The sequence below is a fragment of the Xiphophorus hellerii genome, chromosome 15, assembly GCF_003331165.1.
Source record: "Xiphophorus hellerii strain 12219 chromosome 15, Xiphophorus_hellerii-4.1, whole genome shotgun sequence".
NCBI lineage: Eukaryota > Metazoa > Chordata > Actinopteri > Cyprinodontiformes > Poeciliidae > Xiphophorus > Xiphophorus hellerii.
This window is the reverse complement of record NC_045686.1, coordinates 8,730,528-8,758,346: the sequence shown is the minus strand read 5'-3', so window position 1 is coordinate 8,758,346 and position 27,819 is coordinate 8,730,528. Positions and strand designations below refer to the sequence as shown.

Sequence of the window (27,819 nt, the reverse complement as noted above, 5' to 3'; positions counted from 1 at the left end):
TTAGCAAACACCTGTTTCCAACTATGCATGTGCTGAGCTTGTTATATGATATACGGTACTTCTCAGTGCAATGCTGGTAAAAAATGTTGCTAGAGGGTTAATAGAGGAGCGATGTTGTGATGATTTCCTTAAGACGGAGTGTCAGAAAGAGCAGGACTTTTCAAAGAGACAGAATTTCAAGGTGCGAAATTACATAGTGGAATTTCTTAAGTCATATTTGATATACATAGCATTTTATAACAACTGAAGGTGACATATTGACTTGATTATGCTACAAAATTATTCTATGTGGCTGGAAAACATATATACTGCCCCTTTAATAAAACTCTTGCATGGGCAAAGCAAATCTCTGTTAATGCTTTCCATCTGCGCTTTAAGCGACTCTGTGCTGAGCCCTTTACACCAGGAAAATTAGCAATATGCTTCACTTATCATAGTTTGGTGGATTAAGAAGAATGTGAACACAAAACAGATTGCTGACCACATAAAGGGTTAATTATGTCAGCTTCTTTGTGTTTATATTAATGCCAGGATTCTGTGTAGTTTCAGGTTTCTGTACCGGTCTTTGTTGCTCATTGTTTCTTCTGTTAACATTCTGTGTGCAGGTAGCTACATGTTTCTGATTTTCCATTTCTTAAGTCATGGGTTTAAATGTTGACAACTGTGATTCGAATCCGTTTCCACTGATTGCATGACGCCATTGATCACTTTATCTTTGGAGAAATCTGCATTCAGGTTCTGTTGAGTACAATGGTGATACTGTATTTGTCCACAATGGCATTTTGTTGCATCAAAGTTGCTGTGAGATTTATGAGAAAGAAAGCACGAAAAGTTATTCTTGAAAAAGATCCACATTGGACCCTGAGGAAACTCACAACATGTTAGGGAAGAAGGTGGGTCGGGTTACTGAGAAGCTAGATGTGAATGTTAACGCTCTTGGACAGTCTCAAATTAACCCCTGAGCAGCGTTGCTTTTTTGTATCGTCTTACACTAAACCTGCTGTAACCACGTTTTCGTGAAAGAGGAATGTTTTGCGGAAGCGTAGTCTCTCACTGGTTGAACGTGGGCCATGGCACCAATGTACTTTTCATTGCACACTGGCACGCCAAAACATCCCTCCTGCTTTTCTGGGGCAGTAGCGGTGAGTGTGGGCTGCAGTCCTCTAGGGTGGGGTGTTCCCTCTGCTGTGAAAGTTTTTCCCCTTGTTTTTCCTGCCCCACTAACTTGAAAGCCATATGGAAAGAATAGTATTGGATTTTCCACACGCAGACTCTTGTTTACATGCCGTGTTCTACGTTTTACATTTACACTTCTTTCTGGATGTAGATTTTGGAAACAGAAGACATGAAAAATAGTCAGAGCCTTCTCTACAGATGGAGTCTGTGTGTTGTGTAAAATGCTGAGCATGGATTTTCTAGTGGATTTAAAGATCACTTGAGACACTGCATCCCTATGTTCGCTCCAAACCACAACGCTGACCTCGAGGCGGTGAGAAGGGGCCTTCTCACCAGCATGATAAGACTCTTCTGTTCCATGTCCTGTCAGCAAAGCACTTGACAAATGTATTAGTTGTTCGAAAACTGTGAGGGAACAGGCCTAGAATTTCCTGTCTGGCTGTGGGAACGATCTTCCTTCTTAGATTTCATGAACAGTGACAAAATTTCATACAGGTTTGATTTTTGGTAAATGAAAACACACAAGTAAAATACATTTGTAGATTAATTACACAAAAACTTATGTTTAAACACATTTTTTTATCTTAATCATGATGATAACTGATAAAAACACAACATTTAATAGACAAAAATATTTTTAAGAACAGAAATGTGGACTTGATATGTTTATTTTTAATTTAAAAAGCTACCTTTAATCTGACTTGCAAGTCTCGTCAGAATATATGTTCCAATTTATTGAATTTGGCCGTACAGTGCTTTGCAAAGATATTTATACCTTTAAAACTTTTGCACATTTTTCACATTATAATTACAGACCCTTATATTTTTATTTACATAAACCAACACAGTTTTACATGTTTTTGAAGTGCAATAGAATAGTTTTTCAAATGATATGCAAACAAAAAGAAAAGCATGGTGTGCACATATTTTGCTTCCTTAATAAAAACAAAATACAACAATATATCTTAGAAGTCAACAGAGTCCCTCTGCATCTCAGTATAACAACAGATGTTCTGTGAATGACTTAAAGAGGTTCATCAGGACATATGAGTGAAGAAACAGAATCCTGAAAGCAAAGCAATAGGTCAAGGATAAGTTTCCAGAGAAGGTTTAAGCTGAGTTATATTGTGAAACCTCACAGATCACTGTTCAGTTCATAAAAATAGTTTGGCACAGTTTGTTAGAATGATGGAATATCATTTAAAGTACTAAAAATATACCCGTTAGAATCTGGCAGATGTATTCACAGAGGTTCCTGATTGTCTGCTATAAGAAAGAATCTCAGGTTCCCAACTCAGCAAAACTAGAAATGTTGAAAAATGCAGGTCAGAACTGTTAGGGTTGATTCAATATGAGTAGCAGTAGAAAATTTATACATTTTATTAGAATTACAAAGTGACCAAAACTAAAGTAGCTGCAGGATAGAAAACGCCCAACTTTTGATGCAAAAACAACAACAACTAGAATCTTGCAGGGATAAAAGGAAACCATGGGTTACTTTTATAGACAGGGAGCAATGGGAACAAAGAAATGTTAACATCTGTAAGCTGAAAGCAGATGTGAACATCAAACAGACGAAGTGAGAGCAGATTAGAGCCACTACTGAGTAATGCTTAAAATATTAATATTGAGGAATGACATCACAAAGACCTAACCAAAATAAAATGTATTTTTAATACTTAGTATTTAACAAGAGTGTTTGATCAAACTCCAGCATTTAGACCTCAAAAGGATCATTAGCATTTTTTTTTCTGAATCACTTTAAATTTTAATAAAAAGTTATTTTAACCTCTGAGTGGAAAAGTAGCCACTGCATGATGTTGAGAAACTGCTTCATATGACTAACCTGCAGATACTGTCAGAAAAGTGGATTCCCCTTCTGGTGTTTCACCAGTATAGTTTGGGTTTTATGTCTGTGACTTCATTCCTTGGGCTCTCACTAAAACAGCCAATAAACTCAAAGTGGGATTTAATTGACCACAGCCATTTGTTGACATCAATGTGAATCTAATAACAAGGAAACACTATAAACAGCAATAATTCTTCACGATATTCCTTCTAAAAAGTTGTTTAACTGAGAGAGAAAGACAAAAGCTTACACACCCTAATCCATTTATTGTGAAGTAGGTTTGTCCAAACCTGGGACCTAAGCTGCATTGTTCAGCTTCCTGGATGTCCGCCATTTTGACAAGCTATAAATTAATGAAGGTTTCAGAGTAGATTGCGAGTGTTTGTGTAAACTGGAACATAGCATGTCCACCAGTTCAACTATTTCAATGACATCTTCTTCCTGTAAAGTGGGTTAAAAAGTTTGTTTGTGTTATGTAATTATTAAATGAAAACAAGATGTCTTTTGTGGATCAGTGAAGGATAAATAATATTTAAAAGGATATATAAACGTCGTGTACAAGAGTTTATAGTTATATTATTTTAGTAATTAGAGATAAAACATCCATTTACTGGAATTAGTTCTTGAAGAAACTTCTGATGTTTTTTTATTATCTGTAAGCAGAATCTGGCCTGATTCTTTTCCTTTCTCTTCTTGTTAAGTCTCTTTTTGCTCAACATATATTCAGATAAAAAGAAGCACGATTGACTGGAAATACTTCCCTAGCTTTACTGGAAGAACACAGTGTCCTCTGTGTGCCTCTAAGTCCAGATATCTTTTTCATGTGAATGGGAAAAGGCAGTCACATAACTCAACTATTACTTTGAAACCAATATTAAAAAACACCTTTTTTTTGCTAGAGAGGTTTCAGTGTTCTGCGGGCTTTACTGTCCAGGGAATCAGCCTTTTGTAAGGTTTTTCATGGCAAACTGTTATCTGAAAAAGTTTAGACAATTACTAATTTGAATATCTTAATGATGCAAGACACACAATACTTGGCAAACCTCACTTTTATTAGGATTTGTGTAAAACTCTGTCTCTCTATATTCTCTAATTTCATTAAAAGACCTTCTTGGAAAAAGGGGCATCAACAATTTTATTAAAAACTAATATTTCTAGAGTGTTATTTACAAGAGTATGACTTGTAATGATCAAGGGAAAATTGTGCTGAAAAGAATAATATTGCTGATTCTGCACTAGTGTTCATTCTTAATGTTGGATTATTTGGATGTTGAAAAATGTGCTTAAATTTAAAGTTGTATTTAAAAAAAATAACTTCATCATCTCATTATTATTTTTTATTTAAATCCCATAATCTATAAGTGTTTGTGGCCTGGCATTGAGGTTGACAGTGAAAAATATAAATCACAATTAACACAACATTTTTACTGATGGTGTTTTTCTTTCTCAACAGGAGGAAGTCTCTGGAAAAAATTCTCACAGGAGATCGGAGAGGCTAAGTGTCCACATGGGTAATGAAGCTGCAGATGACCCTCTTTTGAGGGATATATTTCTTTATGTACTGAAAAAAGAGAATGGGATTCCAACTTTTAAAAAAAAAAATATTAAAATGTTTCGTGGAATCAAATTTGTCAAACTAGCTTTATTTATGTTTAAGTTAACATGATAACTTAAACTTAATATATCTACTTTGATCAACTTAGTTTGATTACTTGTAAGAAATTAACTAGTTGGATCATCTGGCTTGTTTTTTCAGTGTGGTATGTTGCTAAAAAAAGTTATTCAGCTGTGTCAATTGCTGTTGTAAAAAGCCCTTTGTTGGAAGATGGTAATAAAATGGTGTTTAAATTTTAAATGGTGACATTTTCTAATACTTAGGGAGTTTAGTTTGTTCCTTTTTGTGTTTTAAGAGAAGTGTAGCCAACCCAAAATCTCAATTTGCTTTGTTTCCCCAACGGTGTCATTATATTGGGTAATAGTAGTTGTCGCTATGGAAACTGGGTTAATGACTTTGAGTAATCAGGCATGTGCTTGTGAGGAGTGTCGGCGTGTGTTTGCATGAGATGAAGCCACACACAAACATAGAGTAAACTAGACAGACTCATCTTGCAATGGAGAATTAAACCTGTTGCTCAAAATGACCTAAACTTTTGTTTTAAAATAGAAATCGCATAAATGTGGTCTGTGTTTTATTTTTTTACTTGACCCTGAGTATGATTTCATTGTGTGCATTCATTCAGATGCAAACCACACTTTTGTATATTGAAATCGAGTATTTGTACACTAAGGAAATAGTCATTTTGTGTACTTGCAGAGACGTTTCTTCATGAATTAATTTCTATTAATTTGTTCACATCCTGAGCATTTCAAGCAGTGTTTTCTGTACTCAGGTTGCAAAAGAGCAATACAAGCTGAATGTGAAGGTTGTCAAAACATGTTTCCATCTATGGGTCAGGTTCGGCTCCTTCAATTGCAAAATATTTTATCAGTAATATAATGGCCCTGTTTTCACACCATTGGTTTTTTTTATCACTGGTCTTGCTGGTTAGCATCCAGAAATAGCTGCTTATAGCAATTAGGCGACCCTGGAGAGTTTACACACCTCTTTCCTCATACCGTTTCATGCTAAATGTACATGGAAGCAAGACAAGCAAATTAAATAAGTGAGCTTTTTCCTTTGCCCAGTTTTTCCAAGCCTCCTCTTCTCCTCGTGTCCTTGGACGGTTTCCGAGCAGAGTACCTGAAAGATCACAAGAGTCGGCTGCCCGTCATCAACAAGCTGCGTAAGTCAAAAAAGCGGTCGCCACCTCAGCTCTCCAAGATCTTTCTCTTGGTGTTACAAGCAGTTTTTGTTCTGCAGGAAAGGATGGAGCAACAACATCTTACATGAGGCCTGTTTATCCCACAAAGACTTTCCCCAACCACTACTCCATCGTTACTGTAAGTCAGTGGTGTCAGACCCATTTTCATTTTGGGCTGTATAAAAAAATCTGAATGTTCTTAAAGGGCCTGTACCAGGATGTATTGATAACACCCATTAAATTGTTAAAATATCAATAAATAGTTGTTTGTTTCAGCATTCAATAAGTGTATTTTAAATTCAATTATATTGAACATCTTTTCACGTTGCTCAGAATTTTGTGATTTTCTTTTTTTTTTTGCCAACAAAATCTGATTTTGTGGTGCTAATTTAAAACTATTTGTAAGGATTTTTTACTATATTTGTGCTAATGTATGATGTTGAGTGTGACCTTTTATTAATCGCCATGCTGATCACGGATTATACCATCAAGTAAGGCCGAGGCAGCAGTCACTTATACTCAATGTTTTTGACCAATTTTGAGAAAAATTTGCAGTAAAATAAAAAAAAATTGGAGATCTGTTGATTTTGTGTGAATTTTGCATAAATTTTGCAGATTTGTGAAAAGCTAGAGGGATTTAAAGATGTAATTTGGAGTCTAAATGGCCACATAAAAAGCGCCAGCGGGCCAGATTTGGCCCCCGGGCCTTGAGTTTGGCACATGTGCTTTAAGTGTTTCAGTTTGTCATGAGTTTAATTTAGTCATCATTACTTTATGTACTCATTCAAATAATGTAACACCTTGTTAAAATATTATTACATTTAAAAAGTTTGTCGACTTTGAAAGCAACATGTCCTGGACAACAATTACGTTTAATCTGATTAACGTGAAACAAAGGTTTCCTTTTGTATCCTTTAGCTGAAGCCTGAAGTTACAAAGAGGTAACTAAGAATCAAAATTGTCTCTTTGTTCAAAAGTATCACTCAAGAGATGACAAAAATAGCATTTTGATAGCAGTACATGTGCTGCAGCTTTGCTAAACCAAGTTGTAGGGGGGTTGCTTATAAACTCCTATCAAAGAAGACTGAATGCTGTAATTAAATCAAAAGGTGCACAGTTTTTTTTATATGTATGTATTTTTAAGTTTATGTAAGGATAATCTAGTATTAGATGAGTTGGTCCTCTCTAGTTTTGGCTCTAAAGGACATAACTGTAAATGTTTTAAATGCTTTGCACTGTTAATCCGCTGTTAATCGCTTTATTAATGTGTGCTTCAAGGTTTTCTCTTCCAGCAGAGTTAGGAAGTCATTGCTCGATCGAGGCATAATAGCTTACATGTGCATGGAAAAAAACAATCAACTGAGAGCTTTTTAAAATGGATTCCATCTCTGTTTTTCATAAACAGACCCCACCATTAAAGTAAACTCTTTAGTATTTCCAGTAATTCTTTGTCTGGGGTCCAGTCTGCCAAGATGTGACTCCCAGAAAATACAATGCAGAATACAGGAGGCACAATTATTAACATGAAATGCATATTAGGGGGGATTAAAAACACATTTTAAGGACCTATATAGGACCGCAAAGGCCTTCATCGTGTTTGGAGCTTTTTATTTTCAGAGAAACAGGAGTCAAACCCCTGCAGCTACTGTATCAAAACAGCTCAGAGCGACTGTGTGTTTATTTGATCTCCCACTCCTGCAGGGTCTTTATCCCGAGAATCATGGGATCGTAGACAACAAGATGTATGATGTGACCCGAAACACCTTTTTCAGCTTAAAAACAGAGGAGAAATTCAACTCATATTGGTACCAGGGAGAACCGGTGAGTATCTGTGTACAAAGGTCGAATTTCAATCCTGTAGTTCTTTTAGGAATGAAAGTGTTGTCTTATCAAAATAAAAGATCACAAAGCAGATTTGAGCAATACATTTGCTGCATTTTACTGTAATATCTGAATGTCTCTGAGTTGCTCATGGTTTACCCTCCCTGGTCTTATTCAAAATCTGCTGTGATTCATAAAAAAGGATATCCCGACTTGCGTAAGACTGAGTACTCATCGTACTGTAATTGGCCCTCAAAGTTGCAACGTTCCTGTTGAAATTTTGGAATCAGCTCAAGTTAAATGTTGGCTTGTGATAGTTGTGCATACTTAAGCACTTTGTAATTCTTACTTAAACTTGAGGCCTCGTAGTTCTCAATCCTCTTTTGTGTGACGAGCTGCTCCGCCTCACTGTCTTATGTGCAGCAGCTGCATGACTTTCCAAAAGGGGAACAATGATCGCCGTGCATAGCAGTGTCTTTCAGTAAAGACTACCAAACCAATACTACAAATCCTATATGCCACAATATGTTTAGAGTATTAATGTGTCACAGAGCCATTCTACCCACAGATTGAAACTGATTTTTCAAAGAATGGAGAGATAAAACTTCTTCTAACTGACTCAAAAAAAGATCCCATGCCTCTTGTTTTTGTCCATTTTCTCTGCCGTCATCAAAAACGCTGCACTATTTTCTTTTTTCTTTCTTTTCCTTATTCAGGTGTGGCTCACCGCAATGCATCAAAAACTAAAAGCAGCCACTTTTTTCTGGCCAGGTTCTGATGTCGCTATTAATGGATCATACCCAAATTTCTACAAGATGTATGATAGGTAAAGATGAACCTGATGGTAATAAATATGTCGTTGAGTTAACCTTCAGTGTATAAGATGTTTTTGTAATGGCTCCTTTACAAACTTTTTGTGTGCAGGAACATTAAGTTTGAGAACAGATTGGAAACTGTGTTCGAGTGGCTGAGTTTACCTGAGCAAGAAAGGTGCTGCTTATTCTATGTTAACCACTAAAACTCTCATGGAAAAGCACAAATCCTGTTTCATTATTCTGTTTCTGGTTTTAGACCTGACTTTTACACCTTGTACCTGGACGAACCGGACAGCACAGGACATTCTTATGGCCCAAAAAGTTCACAGGTGAGTTAAAACTGTTACTGCCTTAGGCTTGTTCTTATTGCCATTGTATTGAACCATAGTGCTTACAGCTTTCTGTTGTTCCTCCAGGTGATTGCTGCTTTGGAGAAGGTTGACACAATTCTGGGCGATCTCATGGATGGACTTTTTACAAGAGATCTTCACCAGTGTGTCAACTTAATGATCGTATCTGATCATGGTGAGGTTGTTGTTCTGTTCAAAAGACATAACTTAAAAGAAATATAATCAGAAAATTAGAATAAACATAGAGGTGGTGTTAAAAATACAGACACATGACTCCAATAAAGACGGAAAATACAGGAGTTGCATGACTGAGAAGAGACTCCACTGACTACAGGATGAAAAATCAGTTATCCCTATCACACAAGGAGGATATTTTTGAGAGAAGCATTTCTATGAGTATCTGGAGACCATATGTCTAGCCCTGTAATTACACAGCAGAGATCAATGTTTCTATGAATGCGTGGCCAGGGCGATGCCCAGCAATTCCCATCAAAGAGTTTTCTTCTAAGAAAAGATAAAAAATTTTATGCATGGTAGTAGTTATTAGTTTACAGTTTGTCATGAAACACAGAAAACAAGACACACGCAGCAGGGTTCTCATGTCCCACCCAAAATAGTGTTGACAGATGTTGAGCTGAAAATATAAGCTTACACATCACTTCTGAAAGTCTTAAAGTGATTGTTTTTGTGGGGATCTATAAAGATCTTTGTATCAAGTCAGTATCTAATTTGCTGTAGTTAAATGTGAGCTTATAATGATTTTTAGATTTTTACCCTGCTTTAAATATCTACAGATTTGTGGCTGATTTCTGAGTTTTTGTTTTAGAAATGCTTTAATCTGCTGACATAATTTTAAACAGTTACATTGTCTCTTAGATAAAAATAATTAATAGTGTTTTACAGACTTTTTCTTAACTTCCTGCCATGAGTGCTCATTAATTATTTAATCATGAGCAGAGGTAATGTACCACTGTGTAAAAGTTTTACTCTGTTTACAGACCAAAGGAATTAGTTAAAATTTTTAACAGTTTTAAACTGAGGTTACTTTCAGTAATTGTGAACTTGAGTGTTTTGTCACATCCCATGGCAGGCAGAATTTGAAACTTTAAAAAAATAAAACACAACAATGTTGCTGTATTGTCTTCATCTGTCCATTAACTAGTTCAAGGTCAGTTTATTTCTTTATCAATTTGACAAAACATCCTGTAACAAACAGCTACTTTTTTGTCCTTGTATAAGGAAACATCCTTAATTTCTATTTTCAGGTTTTAAAATAAAGAAAGAAAGTAACATTTTTGCAATAAAATTAACAGATTTTTTTTCTATGGACTGTTGCTATTTGTGGAAGATGCTGTAGAAAATCCTTTTTTAGTATTTTCTGTAAAGTTTATATATGTACACCTAATGTCAGAATAATGTAATTGCCAAAATTCTTTCTTGGGAACACAATCTTGGTCCATAAAGTTGATTCTGCTTCTAAAAAGTACTTAGTTACCAACCTAATGGTAGAAATGTTAATTATTTTATGGCTATTTTTTGCAAAAATGGAAAAACAGCTAAGACCTGCAATTATATGCAGGTTCTTTATTACTTCTTGCCAAAGTTATTAAGGCTTTACATCTGCAGATTGAAGGTCTTGTAATTGCACCACAGCACCATAGCAATACCAGTAGTTAAAGGAATAATACACTTGTAATCTATTATTATTTATTTCTCTGAAAAGTATTTTTATGGCTAACATTCATACAAAGCCTTTACTTCAACAGGAATGGAGGAGGCTTCCTGTCAAAGGGCATCCTATGTGTCGACATACCAGCAAGACACATCTAACTTCACGGTCATCCAAGGCCCAGCAGCTCGCATCCGACCAAAGCGCCTCCCACAGGACTACTTCTCCTGTGAGTTCCTGTCCCCGCAGATTTAACAATCTTTTGGTCTTAGTTTGCTTGAAATCAGAGAGCCTGACTTTCCCTTACTGTTTATTTCTGCAGTTGACTATGAGGGCCTGATAAAGAACCTGTCGGTATGCCAAATATTCCAAGCGTGACTTTTGTGTTGTTAAGAAGAATGAAAAATCATGTGCTTGTGTGGCTTCATGACAAACAGCCCCATCCTCTCTCTGCTATGTGTTGATCCTCTCCGTCTGTGTGCATTCTGAAGTGCAGGGTTCCTGACCAGCCAATGAGGCCGTACCTCAAAGAAAACCTCCCCAAAAGGATGCACTTTGCCTACAGCAAGCGCATAGAGAGGGGTCACTTGTACATGAAGCAGGGCTGGCAGGCAGCGCTGTAAGTAATCAGATCATAATCTCCTTTCGCACAACGGTTTGCATAAACTGGACCACATTAGTGGGTAAAATCTGCTCCAGTCCAATAATATGGCTTAGTTAAGCAACAAAGTCTGTCTAGTTTGGGTGTGTTTTTATTTTATGTTATGAGGGGATTTTGATTTTGGGACGATTTAGAAAGGTCTGAAATGATAAATACCACAATTTGCGGTTATAAGTATTTGTGTAATATATGTGACACAACACGGCAAAACCAAAAAAAAGTCACTGGAGCATAAAGATGGAGAAAAAAATAAAAACCATCAATCTCTCATAAAATAATCATTTTCATTTTATAGAAAATGATCTAATAACTTTTGAGCAACAATCCTTTGTTCTACTGACATCTTGATTATTGCAGTTATATATATTTTATATTATTTTCATCTTCATACACAGAAAATGAAAACATAGAAACTGGTAAATTAAGTAGTAGTTTATGTTATCGCTATAATTTTAGTTTTATTATAATGTAAGAATAATATGACATGTTTTTTGGACGCTATGAGGCCAAAAGGATTTATAATCCCAAGGTCTATCACAGTAATCAATTAATCACATGATAATTTAAAACAAATTTCCATCAGCATGATTTATCATTTATCTATTTTTTTCTCTCTTTCTACTTAAAACTGGATGATAAAAGTCTTCAGTTTGGTGCTTTTTTCAACTAGCCCTTTTTTTGAAGGAAAATTTTGTTTACAAAGTCTCAAAAATCAGTTTATTTGTTGTTATGTTTATTTATTTTGGATATTTAAAATGTCTTCCAGATCATTAGAATTTAAAGTTTATTGATCTTTGAGAATGCGTTCTTGTATTATTGTTTTGCCATTGCCGTTATTTTTACTTCAAAATGGTTTGAAAACAACAAAATTATTGTTTATCGCAATAACTTCTATTACACTTTATCATCCAGCAAAATTTGTTATACTTAAGGAACACTGGTAGTTCAAAAAGCCAACGCTTACTTTGTGTTCAGAAAGTACAAAGTTCAGAAAGATGAAAAATGTATGTAACTTTTATCTATTACTTCTTATAACTTGTGCTTAAAAAGTTTTTTTTTCTTATAGAATATTCCAAAAGGTTTACATCAGAGCACATTTTTTGTAATGAAGAAGCTGGGTTTTTTTTCTAAATGGCATGTAGAGTAGGTGACACGTCACATGATGGATAAACTGTAGTCATAAATTTTTTACAGTAACTAATGGCATTAACCATGTGTGATGAATGAAGCATGTTGGGAAGGAATAGCACAAAATCCTTTGATTTGCACCAACCCTATAATTGTGGTAAATTGCTTCAAGCTGGATAAATAAAGCTACTGACTTGACAGAGTCAAGAAGCTTCTCCTTAATATCCACAACTGCAGTAGAAGATGTTTAATATGTTCCACTATTTCTTCTAATTTTGCTTTTCCTGTTCAAATGCTTTCTCCTCAGTAACAAAAACGAAGTCAAGTATTGCACCGGTGGTTTCCATGGCTCAGACAATCTCTTCACCAACATGCAGGTCAGAGGAAGGAAGGATGTGTGAGCTTGCTAGAGACAAGACATTTTGTATCATGTCGTTTTTTAAGTTTGAAGAAAACAGGAACTTCTTATATTTAGCTGTTGATATAGGAGAAAAAAAATTAAAAAACAAAAGGTTTTCTATAATCAGAATATTAACCTCTGGGTATTTGAGACTTGAAATATTGAGGGAATAAAACTGTGATCTTAAAAAAGCTTCTGTGTCGAATTAGAGGGACTTTAAAAACAAGTAATTTGTTTATTTAGTAATTCAACATGCTTGTTCTTAAATAAGTAGTCCCCACAAGTATTTTTGTTTTCATGTTACTGTTTGAAAACAATAAAATGAGATCATGAACCACTTTTGGTTCTTTTGCAGAAACCCACAAACCAATAGACAGGAGAAGAAATATTTGGACAAACCTCTACAGAGCCCTTAAGTAGTGCGGAGAACTGAGATTATCCGAGAATTAAGCCAATTACAATAATTGCGCAATAGTATGAGAAGTTTCTCTCAACTTATATACAGAAAGATTTAAACTTAATACCACTGTAATTAATCTTAGTCATCACAGTTTCTCTGAATTGTCTAGATTAATTTGTCATTTGCTAGAATTTGACTTAGAGTACTTAGTTGGTTACTTATTTAGTGAAAACCAAAATTATTTCTTCCTCTCCGTTAGTGTAGAATAGAATAAAAACAGTCTTTATTGTCCCGCGAGGTGGAAATTCAGTATAGAAAACAGTTTAGGTTTAGGTCAATTCAGAGCTTGACTTCTCTTTAAATATTTACCCATGAACTAAATAAGTGAATCAAATGTTTGACGTCTTGATGTTAACAGAGGGGCTGAATAGTACACAGTACACAAACTGGTAGGCGTTGTTGCTTGAAAGCTTAGCTTAGTTTACTTCATCATGTGTACAGGTTTTAACCTGCATGAAAAGAAATTAATGAAGATGTTTTATGTTTCTTTTTATCTTTTAGGCAATCTTCATTGGATATGGTCCTGGATTTAAAACTAAATACGTTGCGCCAACATTTGAAAACATTGAATTATATAACCTCATGTGTGGTAAGTGGCTGTTTGAGTTAATTTTTTTCTCTTCTTGCTGTAAATCATTTATGTTTCTTGATGTTTTGGTGAACTATTGCGATAAAAAAAAATTAATCTTGAGTTTTAGTAATGAAGCTTGACGTGACAGACTCAAGTCAAGCTCCATTGGAGAATATTTTATTTTATTTGGAAAATAAAATTATCTTTTGGAAGACAATTCTGGTCAAGAACATTACCAGCATAAACAGAAAAAGCGTACAAAAGCTAATTTAGCTCAAACTACATTATAAAACGAATTAAAGCTGCAAGCAGCCTCGGGCGGCCCTCGCAGCAAGCGCCGCTCCGGCCTATTGGCCACCGCGGGGGTTCCAGCCACCGCAGAAGCTCTCGCACGATTTCCAGAGCCGCAGCCAACTCCCCACCGCAGAAGCTCTGCCGCAGTTTCCAGCACCGCCGCCCGCTAGCCACCGCAGAAGCTGTCGCGCATTTTCCATGCCCGTCCACCGGGCGACACGCGTGAATGCGTTCGGCGGCGCTCCCTGACGACTGTCAAAAAATCTGGTGCAGATCGGTCGATGCGTCGAGGAGATACAGCCGATGTATTAACTTAGGGGGCGCAGTGGAGCCAAATTACATCTCAATCCCGTTGGGCTCTTTAGAGGTGAACAAAGGTCATACATATCCAGTTTGGAGCCAATCGGATGATCCATGCTTGAATTAGAGCCAAACGTATGAATATGGCGAGGGACTGATATTCGCCATTTGGTCACGCCCACACGGTTCAGCCAGCAGCGAGCAATGACAGAGCTCATCATCCGAATCATCTTGATTAGGTCAAGAGAGCCATAAACGGAGCTTTCCAAGGAAAAAACCGGCACTTCCGGTTCCGAGGGGGCGGGGCTTAGATGACGTCATAATGTGATGACGTAGGATCGACGGGCAAGCCTCCAGGATCACTCAGGCCAAGTTTGATGCAGCTCGGTCAAAATATGTGGAATGTAGAGGCAAACGTATACGAACGGCGTTGCCGCCATTGAAAACTCTTGGCACTTTAAAGCAAGCGAGACCAACTTCCTATCTGTCATCCAACACAGAATCACCTTGATTAGGTCAAGAGAGCCATAAACAGAGCTTTCCAAGGAAAAAAACGGCACTTCCGGTTCCGAGGGGGCGGGGCTTAGATGACGTCATAATGTGATGACGTAGGATTGACGGGCAAGCCTCCAGGATCACTCAGGCCAAGTTTGATGCAGCTCGGTCAAAATATGTGGAATGTAGAGGCAAACGTATACGAACGGCGTTGCCGCCATTGAAAACTCTTGGCACTTTAAAGCAAGCGAGACCAACTTCCTATCTGTCATCCAACACAGAATCACCTTGATTAGGTCAAGAGAGCCATAGATGAAAGTTTCCAAGGAAAAAAATAGCACTTCCTGTTCTGAGGGGGCGGGGCTTAGATGACGTCATAATCTGATGACATAGAATTTTCAGGTATCACACCAGCATCACTCAAGCCAAGTTTGGTGCAGCTCGGTCGAAACATGTGGAATCTAGAAGCAAACGTATGGCATCGGCGTTACAGGTCACTTCGCCACGCCGCCACGCCCAGCTGCTATCTCAAAGCCGGTCAGGGTTGGAATCCTCAACACACCAACATGTCTTCTGTGTCTGGACACAGTTTCATGTTGATTAGGTCAAAGGGCTAAGAGAGCGACCGCTCACAGTAAAACATGACACTTCCTGTTCTCAGGGGGCGTGGCTTAAGTGATGTCATCATTTGACCATATGGTATTGTAGGCCACCTGATGACGATCAATCACTGAAAGTTTGGAGTCTCTGTGAGTTTTTGTGTTAGAAATACCAATTTTTCATTTTTTCCTGTGTATTACAAAATCGAAGAATTTCATCTGCAGGGCAATGCTGCCCTCTGGTGTCGAATTACTGAAATAATGAAACTATTTCAGTGGCCAGCAGAGGGCAGCATTGCCCTACAAACGACGAACATGTACTGTTTATTATGTAATTACACAGAAGATCTCTCTAATTCATTTTGAGGGGGCGGGGCTTAGATGACGTCATAATATGATGACATAGCATTGTCAGGCATCACAACAGCATCACTGAGGCCAAGTTTGGTGCAGCTCGGTCGAAACATGTGGAATCTAGAAGCAAACGTATGGCATCGGCGTTACAGGTCACTTCGCCACGCCGCCACACCCAGCTGCTTCATCGCAGCCGGTCAGGGCTTGAATCCACAACACACCAACATGTCTTCTGTCTCTGGACACAGTTTCATATTGATGAGGTCAAAGGGCTAAGATAGCGACCGTTCACAGTAAAACATGACACTTCCTGTTCTCAGGGGGCGTGGCCTAAGTGATGTCATCATTTGACCATAGGGTATTGTAGGGCACCCGATGACGATCAATCACTGAAAGTTTGATCCCTCTATGTGTTTTTGTATAGGAAATATAAGAGTTTCGTGTTTCATGGCGAGTAGGTGAACTTTGACCCCTGGTAACCCCCTTTCAGCAAGCTCATACAGTCACCAATTTGATAACTTTAAATCAGACATGCCTTATGATCAGACTGACCGAGTTTGAAGCCGATCAATCGAAATCCCTAGGAGGAGTTCGATCAAATGCAAAGGCTGTAAACGTCAAACTCGAGGTCCAAAATGGACCTTCAATACAAAATGGCCGACTTCCTGTTGGGTTTCGACCATGGCTCTAATAGACTTTTTTGTACGTCCTGACAAGATACACATATGTACCAAGTTTCGTAATTCTAGGATAAAGCATGGCTTGGGGCTGTTCATTTAAAATACTCTAGGGGTCGCTATAGAGAAATTAGGCCACGCCCACCAAATTTTGTTATGAATTCCTGTCGGTGGGTGGATAAGGATCCATCCTAGTGAGTTTGGAGCAGCTGGGCCCGAAATTGTGGAATTCAGAGCCAAACGAAATTCGACGGCGTTCGCAACGCCGCCACGCCCACCTGCTTCATCGCAGCCGGTCGGGGTTGGAATCCACAACACACCAACATGTCTTCTGTCTCTGGACACAGTTTCATGTTGATTAGGTCAAAGGGCTAAGATAGCGACCGTTCACAGTAAAACATGACACTTCCTGTTCTCAGGGGGCGTGGCCTAAGTGATGTCATCATTTGACCATAGGGTATTGTAGGGCACCCGATGACGATCAATCACTGAAAGTTTGGTCCCTCTATGTGTTTTTATATAGGAAATATAAGAGTTTCGTGTTTCATGGCGAGTAGGTGAACTTTGACCCCTGCTAACCCCCCTTCAACATGCTCCAAAACTCACCAATTTGATAACTTTAAATCAAACATGCCTTATGATCAGACTGACCGAGTTTGAAGTCGATCAATCGAAATCCCTAGGAGGAGTTCGATCAAATACGAAGGCTGTAAACGTCAAAATCGAGGAAAAAAATGGACGTTCAAGACAAAATGGCTGACTTCCTGTGATAGTTGGCTAATAACATTAAATGTAAGTTCTGAGTCTTTTGGTGAGCTCTACAAGTGTGCCAAATTTCATGTCTCTACGATGAAGTACGTTCATACCATTGTGTTAACAGAAAATTGCTAGTTGCCGCCGTTGAGCAATTTTTTTTGCGATTTTTGCAACAACCTTAAAATTCAAAATTTTTAATTTTTCTAGTTGCGACCGCCAAGTTTGGTGAGTTTTTGAATATGATAAAGCCCCCAAAAAGGCACACGAAGAGGTGGGAAGAATAATAATAATTAAAGCTGCGAGCAGCCTCGGGCGGCCCTCGCAGCAAGCGCCGCTCCGGCCTATTGGCCACCGCGGGGGTTCCGGCCACCGCAGAAGCTCTCGCGCGGTTTCCAGAGCCGCAGCCCGCTCCCCACCGCAGAAGCTCTGCCGCAGTTTCCAGCACCGCCGCCCGCTAGCCACCGCAGAGGCTGTCGCGCATTTTCCACGCCCGTCCACCAGGCGACATGCGTGAATGCGTTCGGCAGCGCTCCCCGACCACTGTCAAAAAATCTGGCGCAGATCGGTCGATGCCTCGAGGAGACACAGCCGATGTATTAACTTAGGGGGCGCAGTGGAGCCAAATTACATCTCAAACTCGTTGGGCTCTTTAGAGGTGAACAAAGATCATACATATCCAGTTTGGCGCCAATCGGATGATCCGTGTGTGATTTAGAGCCAAACGTATGCATATGGCGAGGGACTGATGTTCGCCATTTGGCCACGCCCACACGGTTCAGCCAGCAGCGAGCATTGACAGAGTTTATCATCCGAATCATCTTGATTAGGTCAAGAGAGCCATAAACAGAGCTTTCCAAGGAAAAAAATGGCACTTCCTGTTCCGAGGGGGCGGGGATTAGATGACGTCATAATGTGATGACGTAGGATTGACGGGCAAGCCTCCAGGATCACTCAGGCCAAGTTTGATGCAGCTCGGTCAAAATATGTGGAATGTAGAGGCAAACGTATACGAACGGCGTTGCCGCTATAGAAAACTCTTGGCAATTTAAAGCAAGCGAGATCAACTTCCTATCTGTCATCCAACACAGAATCACCTTGATTAGGTCAAGAGAGCCATAGATGAAAGTTTCCAAGGAAAAAAATAGCACTTCCTGTTCTGAGGGGGCGGGGCTTAGATGACGTCATAATCTGATGACATAGAATTTTCAGACATCACACCAGCATCACTCAAGCCAAGTTTGGTGCAGCTCGGTCGAAACATGTGGAATCTAGAAGCAAAAGTATGGCATCGGCGTTACAGGTCACTTCGCCACGCCGCCACGCCCAGCTGCTATCTCAAAGCCGGTCGGGGTTGGAAACCTCAACACACCACCATGTCTTCTGTCTCTGGACACAGGTTCATGTTGATTAGGTCAAAGGGCTAAGAGAGCGACCGTTCACAGTAAAACATGACACTTCCTGTTCTCAGGGGGCGTGGCCTACGTGATGTCATCATTTGACCATATGGTATTGTAGGACACCTGATGACGATCAATCACTGAAAGTTTGGAGTCTCTGTGAGTTTTTGTGTTAGAAATACCAATTTTTCATTTTTTCCTGTGTATTACAAAATCGAAGAATTTCATCTGCAGGGCAATGCTGCCCTCTGGTGTCGAATTACTGAAATAATGAAACTATTTCAGTGGCCAGCAGAGGGCAGCATTGCCCTACAAACGACGAACATGTACTGTTTATTATGTAATTACACAGAAGATCTTTCTAATTCATTCTGAGGGGGCGGGGCTTAGATGACGTCATAATATGATGACATAGCATTGTCAGGCATCACAACAGCATCACTGAGGCCAAGTTTGGTGCAGCTCGGTCGAAACATGTGGAATCTAGAAGCAAACGTATGGCATCGGCGTTACAGGTCACTTCGCCACGCCGCCACACCCAGCTGCTTCATCGCAGCCGGTCAGGGCTTGAATCCACAACACACCAACATGTCTTCTGTCTCTGGACACAGTTTCATGTTGATTAGGTCAAAGGGCTAAGATAGCGACCGTTCACAGTAAAACATGACACTTCCTGTTCTCAGGGGGCGTGGCCTAAGCGATGTCATAATTTCACCACAGGGTATTTTAGGACACCTATTGTTGATCAATAACTGAAAATTTGGTGTCTCTGTGAGTTTCTGTGCAGGATATATAAGAGTTTCGTGTTTCATGGCGAGTAGGTGAACTTTGACCCCTGGTAACCCCCCTTCAGCAAGCTCATACAGTCACCAATTTGATAACTTTGAATCAGACATGCCTTATGATCAGACTGACCGAGTTTGAAGCCGATCAATCGAAATCCCTAGGAGGAGTTCGATCAAATACGAATGCTGTGAACGTCAAAATCGAGGTCAAATGAAATTCAATCTAAAATGGCCGACTTCCTGTTGGGTTTAGAGCATGGCTCTAAGAGACTTTTTTGTACGTCCCGACAAGATACACATGTGTACCAAGTTTCGTAATTCTAGGTTTAAGCATGGCTTGGGGCTGTTCATTTAAAATACTCTAGGGGTCGCTATAGAGAAATTAGGCCACGCCCACCAAATTTTGTTATGAATTCTTGTCGGGGGGTGGATAAGGATCCATCCTAGTGAGTTTGGAGCAGCTGGGCCCGAAATTGTGGAATTCAGAGCCAAACGTATGGCAACGGCGTTACAGGTCACTTCGCCACGCCGCCACGCCCACCTGCTATGTCAAAGCCGGTCAGGGTTGGAATCCTCAACACACCAACATGTCTTCTGTCTCTGGACACAGTTTCATGTTGATTAGGTCAAAGGGCTAAGAGAGCGACCGCTCACAGTAAAACATGACACTTCCTGTTCTCAGGGGGCGTGGCTTAAGTGATGTCATCATTTCACCACAGGGTATTTTAGGACATCCGATGCCGATCAATCACTGAAAGTTTGGTCCCTCTATGTGTTTTTTTATAGGAAATATAAGAGTTTCGTGTTTCATGGCGAGTAGGTGAACTTTGACCCCTGCTAACCCCCCTTCAACATACTCCAAAACTCACCAATTTGATAACTTTAAATCAAACATGCCTTATGATCAGACTGACCGAGTTTGAAGTCGATCAATCGAAATCCCTAGGAGGAGTTCGATCAAATACGAAGGCTGTAAACGTCAAAATCGAGGAAAAAAATGGACGTTCAATACAAAATGGCCGACTTCCTGTGATAGTTGGCTAATAACATTAAATGTAAGTTCTGAGTCTTTTGGTGAGCTCTACAAGTGTACCAAATTTCATGTCTCTACGATGAAGTACGTTCATACCATTGTGTCAACAGAAAATTGCTAGTTGCCGCCGTTGAGCAATTGTTTTTGCGATTTTTGCGACAACCTTAAAATTCAAAATTTTGAATTTTTCTAGTCGCGACCGCCAAGTTTGGTGAGTTTTTGAATATGATAAAGCCCCCAAAAAGGCAATTCATTTGGGTGGAAGAATAATAAGAATAATAATAATTAAAGCTGCAAGCAGCCTCGGGCGGCCCTCGCAGCAAGCGCCGCTCCGGCCTATTGGCCACCGCGGGGGTTCCGGCCAGTGCAGAAGCTCTCGCGCGTTTTCCAGAGCCGCAGCCCGCTCCCCACCGCGGAAGCTCTGCCGCAGTTTCCAGCATCGCCGCCCGCTAGCCGCCGCAGAAGCTGTCGCGCGTTTTCCCCGCCTGTCCACCGGGCGACAGGCGTGAATGCGTTCGGCGGCGCTCCCCGACGACTGTCGAAAAATCTGGCGCAGATCGGTCGATGCGTCGAGGAGATACAGCCCATGTATTAACTTAGGGGGCGCAGTGGAGCCAAATTACATTTCAAACCCGTTGGGCTCTTTAGAGGTGAACAAAGGTCATACATATCCAGTTTGGCGCCAATCGGATGATCCATGCCTGAATAAGAGCCAAACGTATGCATATGGCGAGGGACTGATATTCGCCGTTTGGCCACGCCCACACGGTTCAGCCAGCAGCGAGCATTGACAGAGTTTATCATCCGAATCATCTTGATTAGGTCAAGAGAGCCATAAACGGAGCTTTCCAAGTAAAAAAACGGCACTTCCTGTTCTGAGGGGGCGGGGCTTAGATGACGTCATAATGTGATGACGTAGGATCGACGGGCAAGCCTCCAGGATCACTCAGGCCAAGTTTGATGCAGCTCGGTCAAAATATGTGGAATGTAGAGGCAAACGTATACGAACGGCGTTGCCGCCATTGAAAACTCTTGGCACTTTAAAGCAAGCGAGACCAACTTCCTATCTGTCATCCAACACAGAATCACCTTGATTAGGTCAAGAGAGCCATAAACGGAGCTTTCCAAGGAAAAAAAACGGCACTTCCGGTTCCGAGGGGGCGGGGCTTAGATGACGTCATAATGTGATGACGTAGGATCGACGGGCAAGCCTCCAGGATCACTCAGGCCAAGTTTGATGCAGCTCGGTCAAAATATGTGGAATGTAGAGGCAAACGTATACGAACGGCGTTGCCGCCATTGAAAACTCTTGGCACTTTAAAGCAAGCGAGACCAACTTCCTATCTGTCATCCAACACAGAATCAACTTGATTAGGTCAAGAGAGCCATAAACAGAGCTTTCCAAGGAAAAAAACGGCACTTCCTGTTCCGGGGGGGCGGGGCTTAGATTACGTCATAATATGATGACGTAGGATCGACGGGCAAGCCTCCAGGATCACTCAGGCCAAGTTTGATGCAGCTCGGTCAAAATATGTGGAATGTAGAGGCAAACGTATACGAACGGCGTTGCCGCCATTGAAAACTCTTGGCACTTTAAAGCAAGCGAGACCAACTTCCTATCTGTCATCCAACACAGAATCACCTTGATTAGGTCAAGAGAGCCATAGATGAAAGTTTCCAAGGAAAAAAATAGCACTTCCTGTTCTGAGGGGGCGGGGCTTAGATGACGTCATAATCTGATGACATAGAATTTTCAGGTATCACACCAGCATCACTCAAGCCAAGTTTGGTGCAGCTCGGTCGAAACATGTGGAATCTAGAAGCAAACGTATGGCATCGGCGTTACAGGTCACTTCGCCACGCCGCCACGCCCAGCTGCTATCTCAAAGCCGGTCAGGGTTGGAATCCTCAACACACCAACATGTCTTCTGTGTCTGGACACAGTTTCATGTTGATTAGGTCAAAGGGCTAAGAGAGCGACCGCTCACAGTAAAACATGACACTTCCTGTTCTCAGGGGGCGTGGCTTAAGTGATGTCATCATTTCACCACAGGGTATTTTAGGACATCCGATGCCGATCAATCACTGAAAGTTTGGTCCCTCTATGTGTTTTTTTATAGGAAATATAAGAGTTTCGTGTTTCATGGCGAGTAGGTGAACTTTGACCCCTGCTAACCCCGCTTCAACATACTCCAAAACTCACCAATTTGATAACTTTAAATCAAACATGCCTTATGATCAGACTGACCGAGTTTGAAGTCGATCAATCGAAATCCCTAGGAGGAGTTCGATCAAATACGAACGCTGTAAACGTCAAAATCGAGGAAAAAAATGGACGTTCAATACAAAATGGCCGACTTCCTGTGATAGTTGGCTAATAACATTAAATGTAAGTTCTGAGTCTTTTGGTGAGCTCTACAAGTGTACCAAATTTCATGTCTCTACGATGAAGTACGTTCATACCATTGTGTCAACAGAAAATTGCTAGTTGCCGCCGTTGAGCAATTTTTTTTGCGATTTTTGCGACAACCTTAAAATTCAAAATTTTGAATTTTTCTAGTCGCGACCGCCAAGTTTGGTGAGTTTTTGAATATGATAAAGCCCCCAAAAAGGCAATTCATTTGGGTGGAAGAATAATAAGAATTAAAGCTGCAAGCAGCCTCGGGCGGCCCTCGCAGCAAGCGCCGCTCCGGCCTATTGGCCACCGCGGGGGTTCCGGCCACCGCAGAAGCTCTCGCACGTTTTCCAGAGCCGCAGCCCGCTCCCCATCGCAGAAGCTCCGCCGCAGTTTCCAGCACCGCCGCCCGCCAGCCGCCGCAGAAGCTGTCGCGCATTTTCCCCGCCCGTCCACCGGGCGACAGGCGTGAATGCGTTCGGCGGCGCTCCCCGACGACTGTCAAAAAATCTGGCGCAGATCGGTCGATGCGTCGAGGAGATACGGCCGATGTATCAACTTAGGGGGCGCAGTGGAGTCAAATTACATCTCGAACCCGTCGGGCTCTTTAGAGGTGAACAAAGGTCATACATATCCAGTTTGGCGCCAATCGGATGATCCATGTGTGAATTAGAGCCAAACGTATGCATATGGCGAGGGACTGATATTCGCCATTTGGCCACGCCCACACGGTTCAGCCAGCAGCGAGCATTGACAGAGCTTATCATCCGAATCATCTTGATTAGGTCAAGAGAGCCATAAACAGAGCTTTCCAAGGAAAAAAACGGCACTTCCGGTTCCGAGGGGGCGGGGCTTAGATGACGTCATAATGTGATGACGTAGGATCGACGGGCAAGCCTCCAGGATCACTCAGGCCAAGTTTGATGCAGCTCGGTCAAAATATGTGGAATGGAGAGGCAAACGTATACGAACGGCGTTGCCGCCATTGAAAACTCTTGGCACTTTAAAGCAAGCGAGACCAACTTCCTATCTGTCATCCAACACAGAATCACCTTGATTAGGTCAAGAGAGCCATAGATGAAAGTTTCCAAGGAAAAAAATAGCACTTCCTGTTCTGAGGGGGCGGGGCTTAGATGACGTCATAATCTGATGACATAGAATTTTCAGGCATCACACCAGCATCACTCAAGCCAAGTTTGGTGCAGCTCGGTCGAAACATGTGGAATCTAGAAGCAAACGTATGGCATCGGCGTTACAGGTCACTTCGCCACGCCGCCGCACCCAGCTGCTTCATCGCAGCTGGTCAGGGCTTGGATCCACAACACACCAACATGTCTTCTGTCTCTGGACACAGTTTAATATTGATTAGGTCAAAGGGCTAAGATAGCGACCGTTCACAGTAAAACATGACACTTCCTGTTCTCAGGGGGCGTGGCCTACGTGATGTCATCATTTGACCATATGGTATTGTAGGCCACCTGATGACGATCAATCACTGAAAGTTTGGAGTCTCTGTGAGTTTTTGTGTTAGAAATACCAATTTTTCATTTTTTCCTGTGTATTACAAAATCGAAGAATTTCATCTGCAGGGCAATGCTGCCCTCTGGTGTCGAATTACTGAAATAATGAAACTATTTCAGTGGCCAGCAGAGGGCAGCATTGCCCTACAAACGACGAACATGTACTGTTTATTATGTAATTACACAGAAGATCTCTCTAATTCATTCTGAGGGGGCGGGGCTTAGATGACGTCATAATATGATGACATAGCATTGTCAGGCATCACAACAGCATCACTGAGGCCAAGTTTGGTGCAGCTCGGTCGAAACATGTGGAATCTAGAAGCAAACGTATGGCATCGGCGTTACAGGTCACTTCGCCACGCCGCCACACCCAGCTGCTTCATCGCAGCCGGTCAGGGCTTGAATCCACAACACACCAACATGTCTTCTGTCTCTGGACACAGTTTCATATTGATGAGGTCAAAGGGCTAAGATAGCGACCGTTCACAGTAAAACATGACACTTCCTGTTCTCAGGGGGCGTGGCCTAAGTGATGTCATCATTTGACCATAGGGTATTGTAGGGCACCCGATGACGATCAATCACTGAAAGTTTGATCCCTCTATGTGTTTTTGTATAGGAAATATAAGAGTTTCGTGTTTCATGGCGAGTAGGTGAACTTTGACCCCTGGTAACCCCCTTTCAGCAAGCTCATACAGTCACCAATTTGATAACTTTAAATCAGACATGCCTTATGATCAGACTGACCGAGTTTGAAGCCGATCAATCGAAATCCCTAGGAGGAGTTCGATCAAATGCAAAGGCTGTAAACGTCAAACTCGAGGTCCAAAATGGACCTTCAATACAAAATGGCCGACTTCCTGTTGGGTTTCGACCATGGCTCTAATAGACTTTTTTGTACGTCCTGACAAGATACACATATGTACCAAGTTTCGTAATTCTAGGATAAAGCATGGCTTGGGGCTGTTCATTTTAAAATACTCTAGGGGTCGCTATAGAGAAATTAGGCCACGCCCACCAAATTTTGTTATGAATTCCTGTCGGTGGGTGGATAAGGATCCATCCTAGTGAGTTTGGAGCAGCTGGGCCCGAAATTGTGGAATTCAGAGCCAAACGAAATTCGACGGCGTTCGCAACGCCGCCACGCCCACCTGCTTCATCGCAGCCGGTCGGGGTTGGAATCCACAACACACCAACATGTCTTCTGTCTCTGGACACAGTTTCATGTTGATTAGGTCAAAGGGCTAAGATAGCGACCGTTCACAGTAAAACATGACACTTCCTGTTCTCAGGGGGCGTGGCCTAAGTGATGTCATCATTTGACCATAGGGTATTGTAGGGCACCCGATGACGATCAATCACTGAAAGTTTGGTCCCTCTATGTGTTTTTATATAGGAAATATAAGAGTTTCGTGTTTCATGGCGAGTAGGTGAACTTTGACCCCTGCTAACCCCCCTTCAACATGCTCCAAAACTCACCAATTTGATAACTTTAAATCAAACATGCCTTATGATCAGACTGACCGAGTTTGAAGTCGATCAATCGAAATCCCTAGGAGGAGTTCGATCAAATACGAAGGCTGTAAACGTCAAAATCGAGGAAAAAAATGGACGTTCAAGACAAAATGGCTGACTTCCTGTGATAGTTGGCTAATAACATTAAATGTAAGTTCTGAGTCTTTTGGTGAGCTCTACAAGTGTGCCAAATTTCATGTCTCTACGATGAAGTACGTTCATACCATTGTGTTAACAGAAAATTGCTAGTTGCCGCCGTTGAGCAATTTTTTTTGCGATTTTTGCAACAACCTTAAAATTCAAAATTTTTAATTTTTCTAGTTGCGACCGCCAAGTTTGGTGAGTTTTTGAATATGATAAAGCCCCCAAAAAGGCACACGAAGAGGTGGGAAGAATAATAATAATAAACAGTACAGATACAATAGGCCTTCGCAGCGCTTTGCTGCTCGGGCCTAATAATTAAAGCTGCAAGCAGCCTCGGGCGGCCCTCGCAGCAAGCGCCGCTCCGGCCTATTGGCCACCGCGGGGGTTCCAGCCACCGCAGAAGCTCTCGCACGATTTCCAGAGCCGCAGCCAACTCCCCACCGCAGAAGCTCCGCCGCAGTTTCCAGCACCGCCGCCCGCTAGCCGCCGCAGAAGCTGTCGCGCATTTTCCCCGCCCGTCCACCGGGCGACACGCGTGAATGCGTTCGGCGGCGCTCCCCGACGACTGTCAAAAAATCTGGTGCAGATCGGTCGATGCATCGAGGAGATACAGCCGATGTATTAACTTAGGGGGCGCAGTGGAGCCAAATTACATCTCAATCCCGTTGGGCTCTTTAGAGGTGAACAAAGGTCATACATATCCAGTTTGGAGCCAATCGGATGATCCATGCTTGAATTAGAGCCAAACGTATGAATATGGCGAGGGACTGATATTCGCCATTTGGCCACGCCCACACGGTTCAGCCAGCAGCGAGCAATGACAGAGCTCATCATCCGAATCATCTTGATTAGGTCAAGAGAGCCATAAACGGAGCTTTCCAAGGAAAAAAACGGCACTTCCGGTTCCGAGGGGGCGGGGCTTAGATGACGTCATAATGTGATGACGTAGGATCGACGGGCAAGCCTCCAGGATCACTCAGGCCAAGTTTGATGCAGCTCGGTCAAAATATGTGGAATGTAGAGGCAAACGTATACGAACGGCGTTGCCGCCATTGAAAACTCTTGGCACTTTAAAGCAAGCGAGACCAACTTCCTATCTGTCATCCAACACAGAATCACCTTGATTAGGTCAAGAGAGCCATAAACAGAGCTTTCCAAGGAAAAAACGGCACTTCCGGTTCCGAGGGGGCGGGGCTTAGATGACGTCATAATGTGATGACGTAGGATTGACGGGCAAGCCTCCAGGATCACTCAGGCCAAGTTTGATGCAGCTCGGTCAAAATATGTGGAATGTAGAGGCAAACGTATACGAACGGCGTTGCCGCCATTGAAAACTCTTGGCACTTTAAAGCAAGCGAGACCAACTTCCTATCTGTCATCCAACACAGAATCACCTTGATTAGGTCAAGAGAGCCATAGATGAAAGTTTCCAAGGAAAAAAATAGCACTTCCTGTTCTGAGGGGGCGGGGCTTAGATGACGTCATAATCTGATGACATAGAATTTTCAGGTATCACACCAGCATCACTCAAGCCAAGTTTGGTGCAGCTCGGTCGAAACATGTGGAATCTAGAAGCAAACGTATGGCATCGGCGTTACAGGTCACTTCGCCACGCCGCCACGCCCAGCTGCTATCTCAAAGCCGGTCAGGGTTGGAATCCTCAACACACCAACATGTCTTCTGTGTCTGGACACAGTTTCATGTTGATTAGGTCAAAGGGCTAAGAGAGCGACCGCTCACAGTAAAACATGACACTTCCTGTTCTCAGGGGGCGTGGCTTAAGTGATGTCATCATTTCACCACAGGGTATTTTAGGACATCCGATGCCGATCAATCACTGAAAGTTTGGTC

General features: G+C 41.4%; 1 protein-coding gene across 1 annotated transcript in view; it reads left to right on the top strand.

The window, feature by feature from the left end:
- enpp1 (ectonucleotide pyrophosphatase/phosphodiesterase 1) overlaps nt 1–27,819 on the top strand; it is a gene marked incomplete at its 5' end in the record, with an annotated part of 381,118 nt that overhangs the window by 9,239 nt on the left and 344,060 nt on the right. The window contains 13 exons of the mRNA XM_032584724.1: nt 4,479–4,536; nt 5,711–5,808; nt 5,886–5,965; nt 7,528–7,647; nt 8,364–8,473; nt 8,572–8,637; nt 8,719–8,791; nt 8,879–8,987; nt 10,579–10,710; nt 10,804–10,835; nt 10,973–11,100; nt 12,578–12,647; nt 13,632–13,719. Coding sequence (XP_032440615.1) covers nt 4,479–4,536; nt 5,711–5,808; nt 5,886–5,965; nt 7,528–7,647; nt 8,364–8,473; nt 8,572–8,637; nt 8,719–8,791; nt 8,879–8,987; nt 10,579–10,710; nt 10,804–10,835; nt 10,973–11,100; nt 12,578–12,647; nt 13,632–13,719 — 1,164 coding nt within the window. The remainder of the gene's footprint in view (nt 1–4,478; nt 4,537–5,710; nt 5,809–5,885; nt 5,966–7,527; nt 7,648–8,363; nt 8,474–8,571; nt 8,638–8,718; nt 8,792–8,878; nt 8,988–10,578; nt 10,711–10,803; nt 10,836–10,972; nt 11,101–12,577; nt 12,648–13,631; nt 13,720–27,819) is intronic.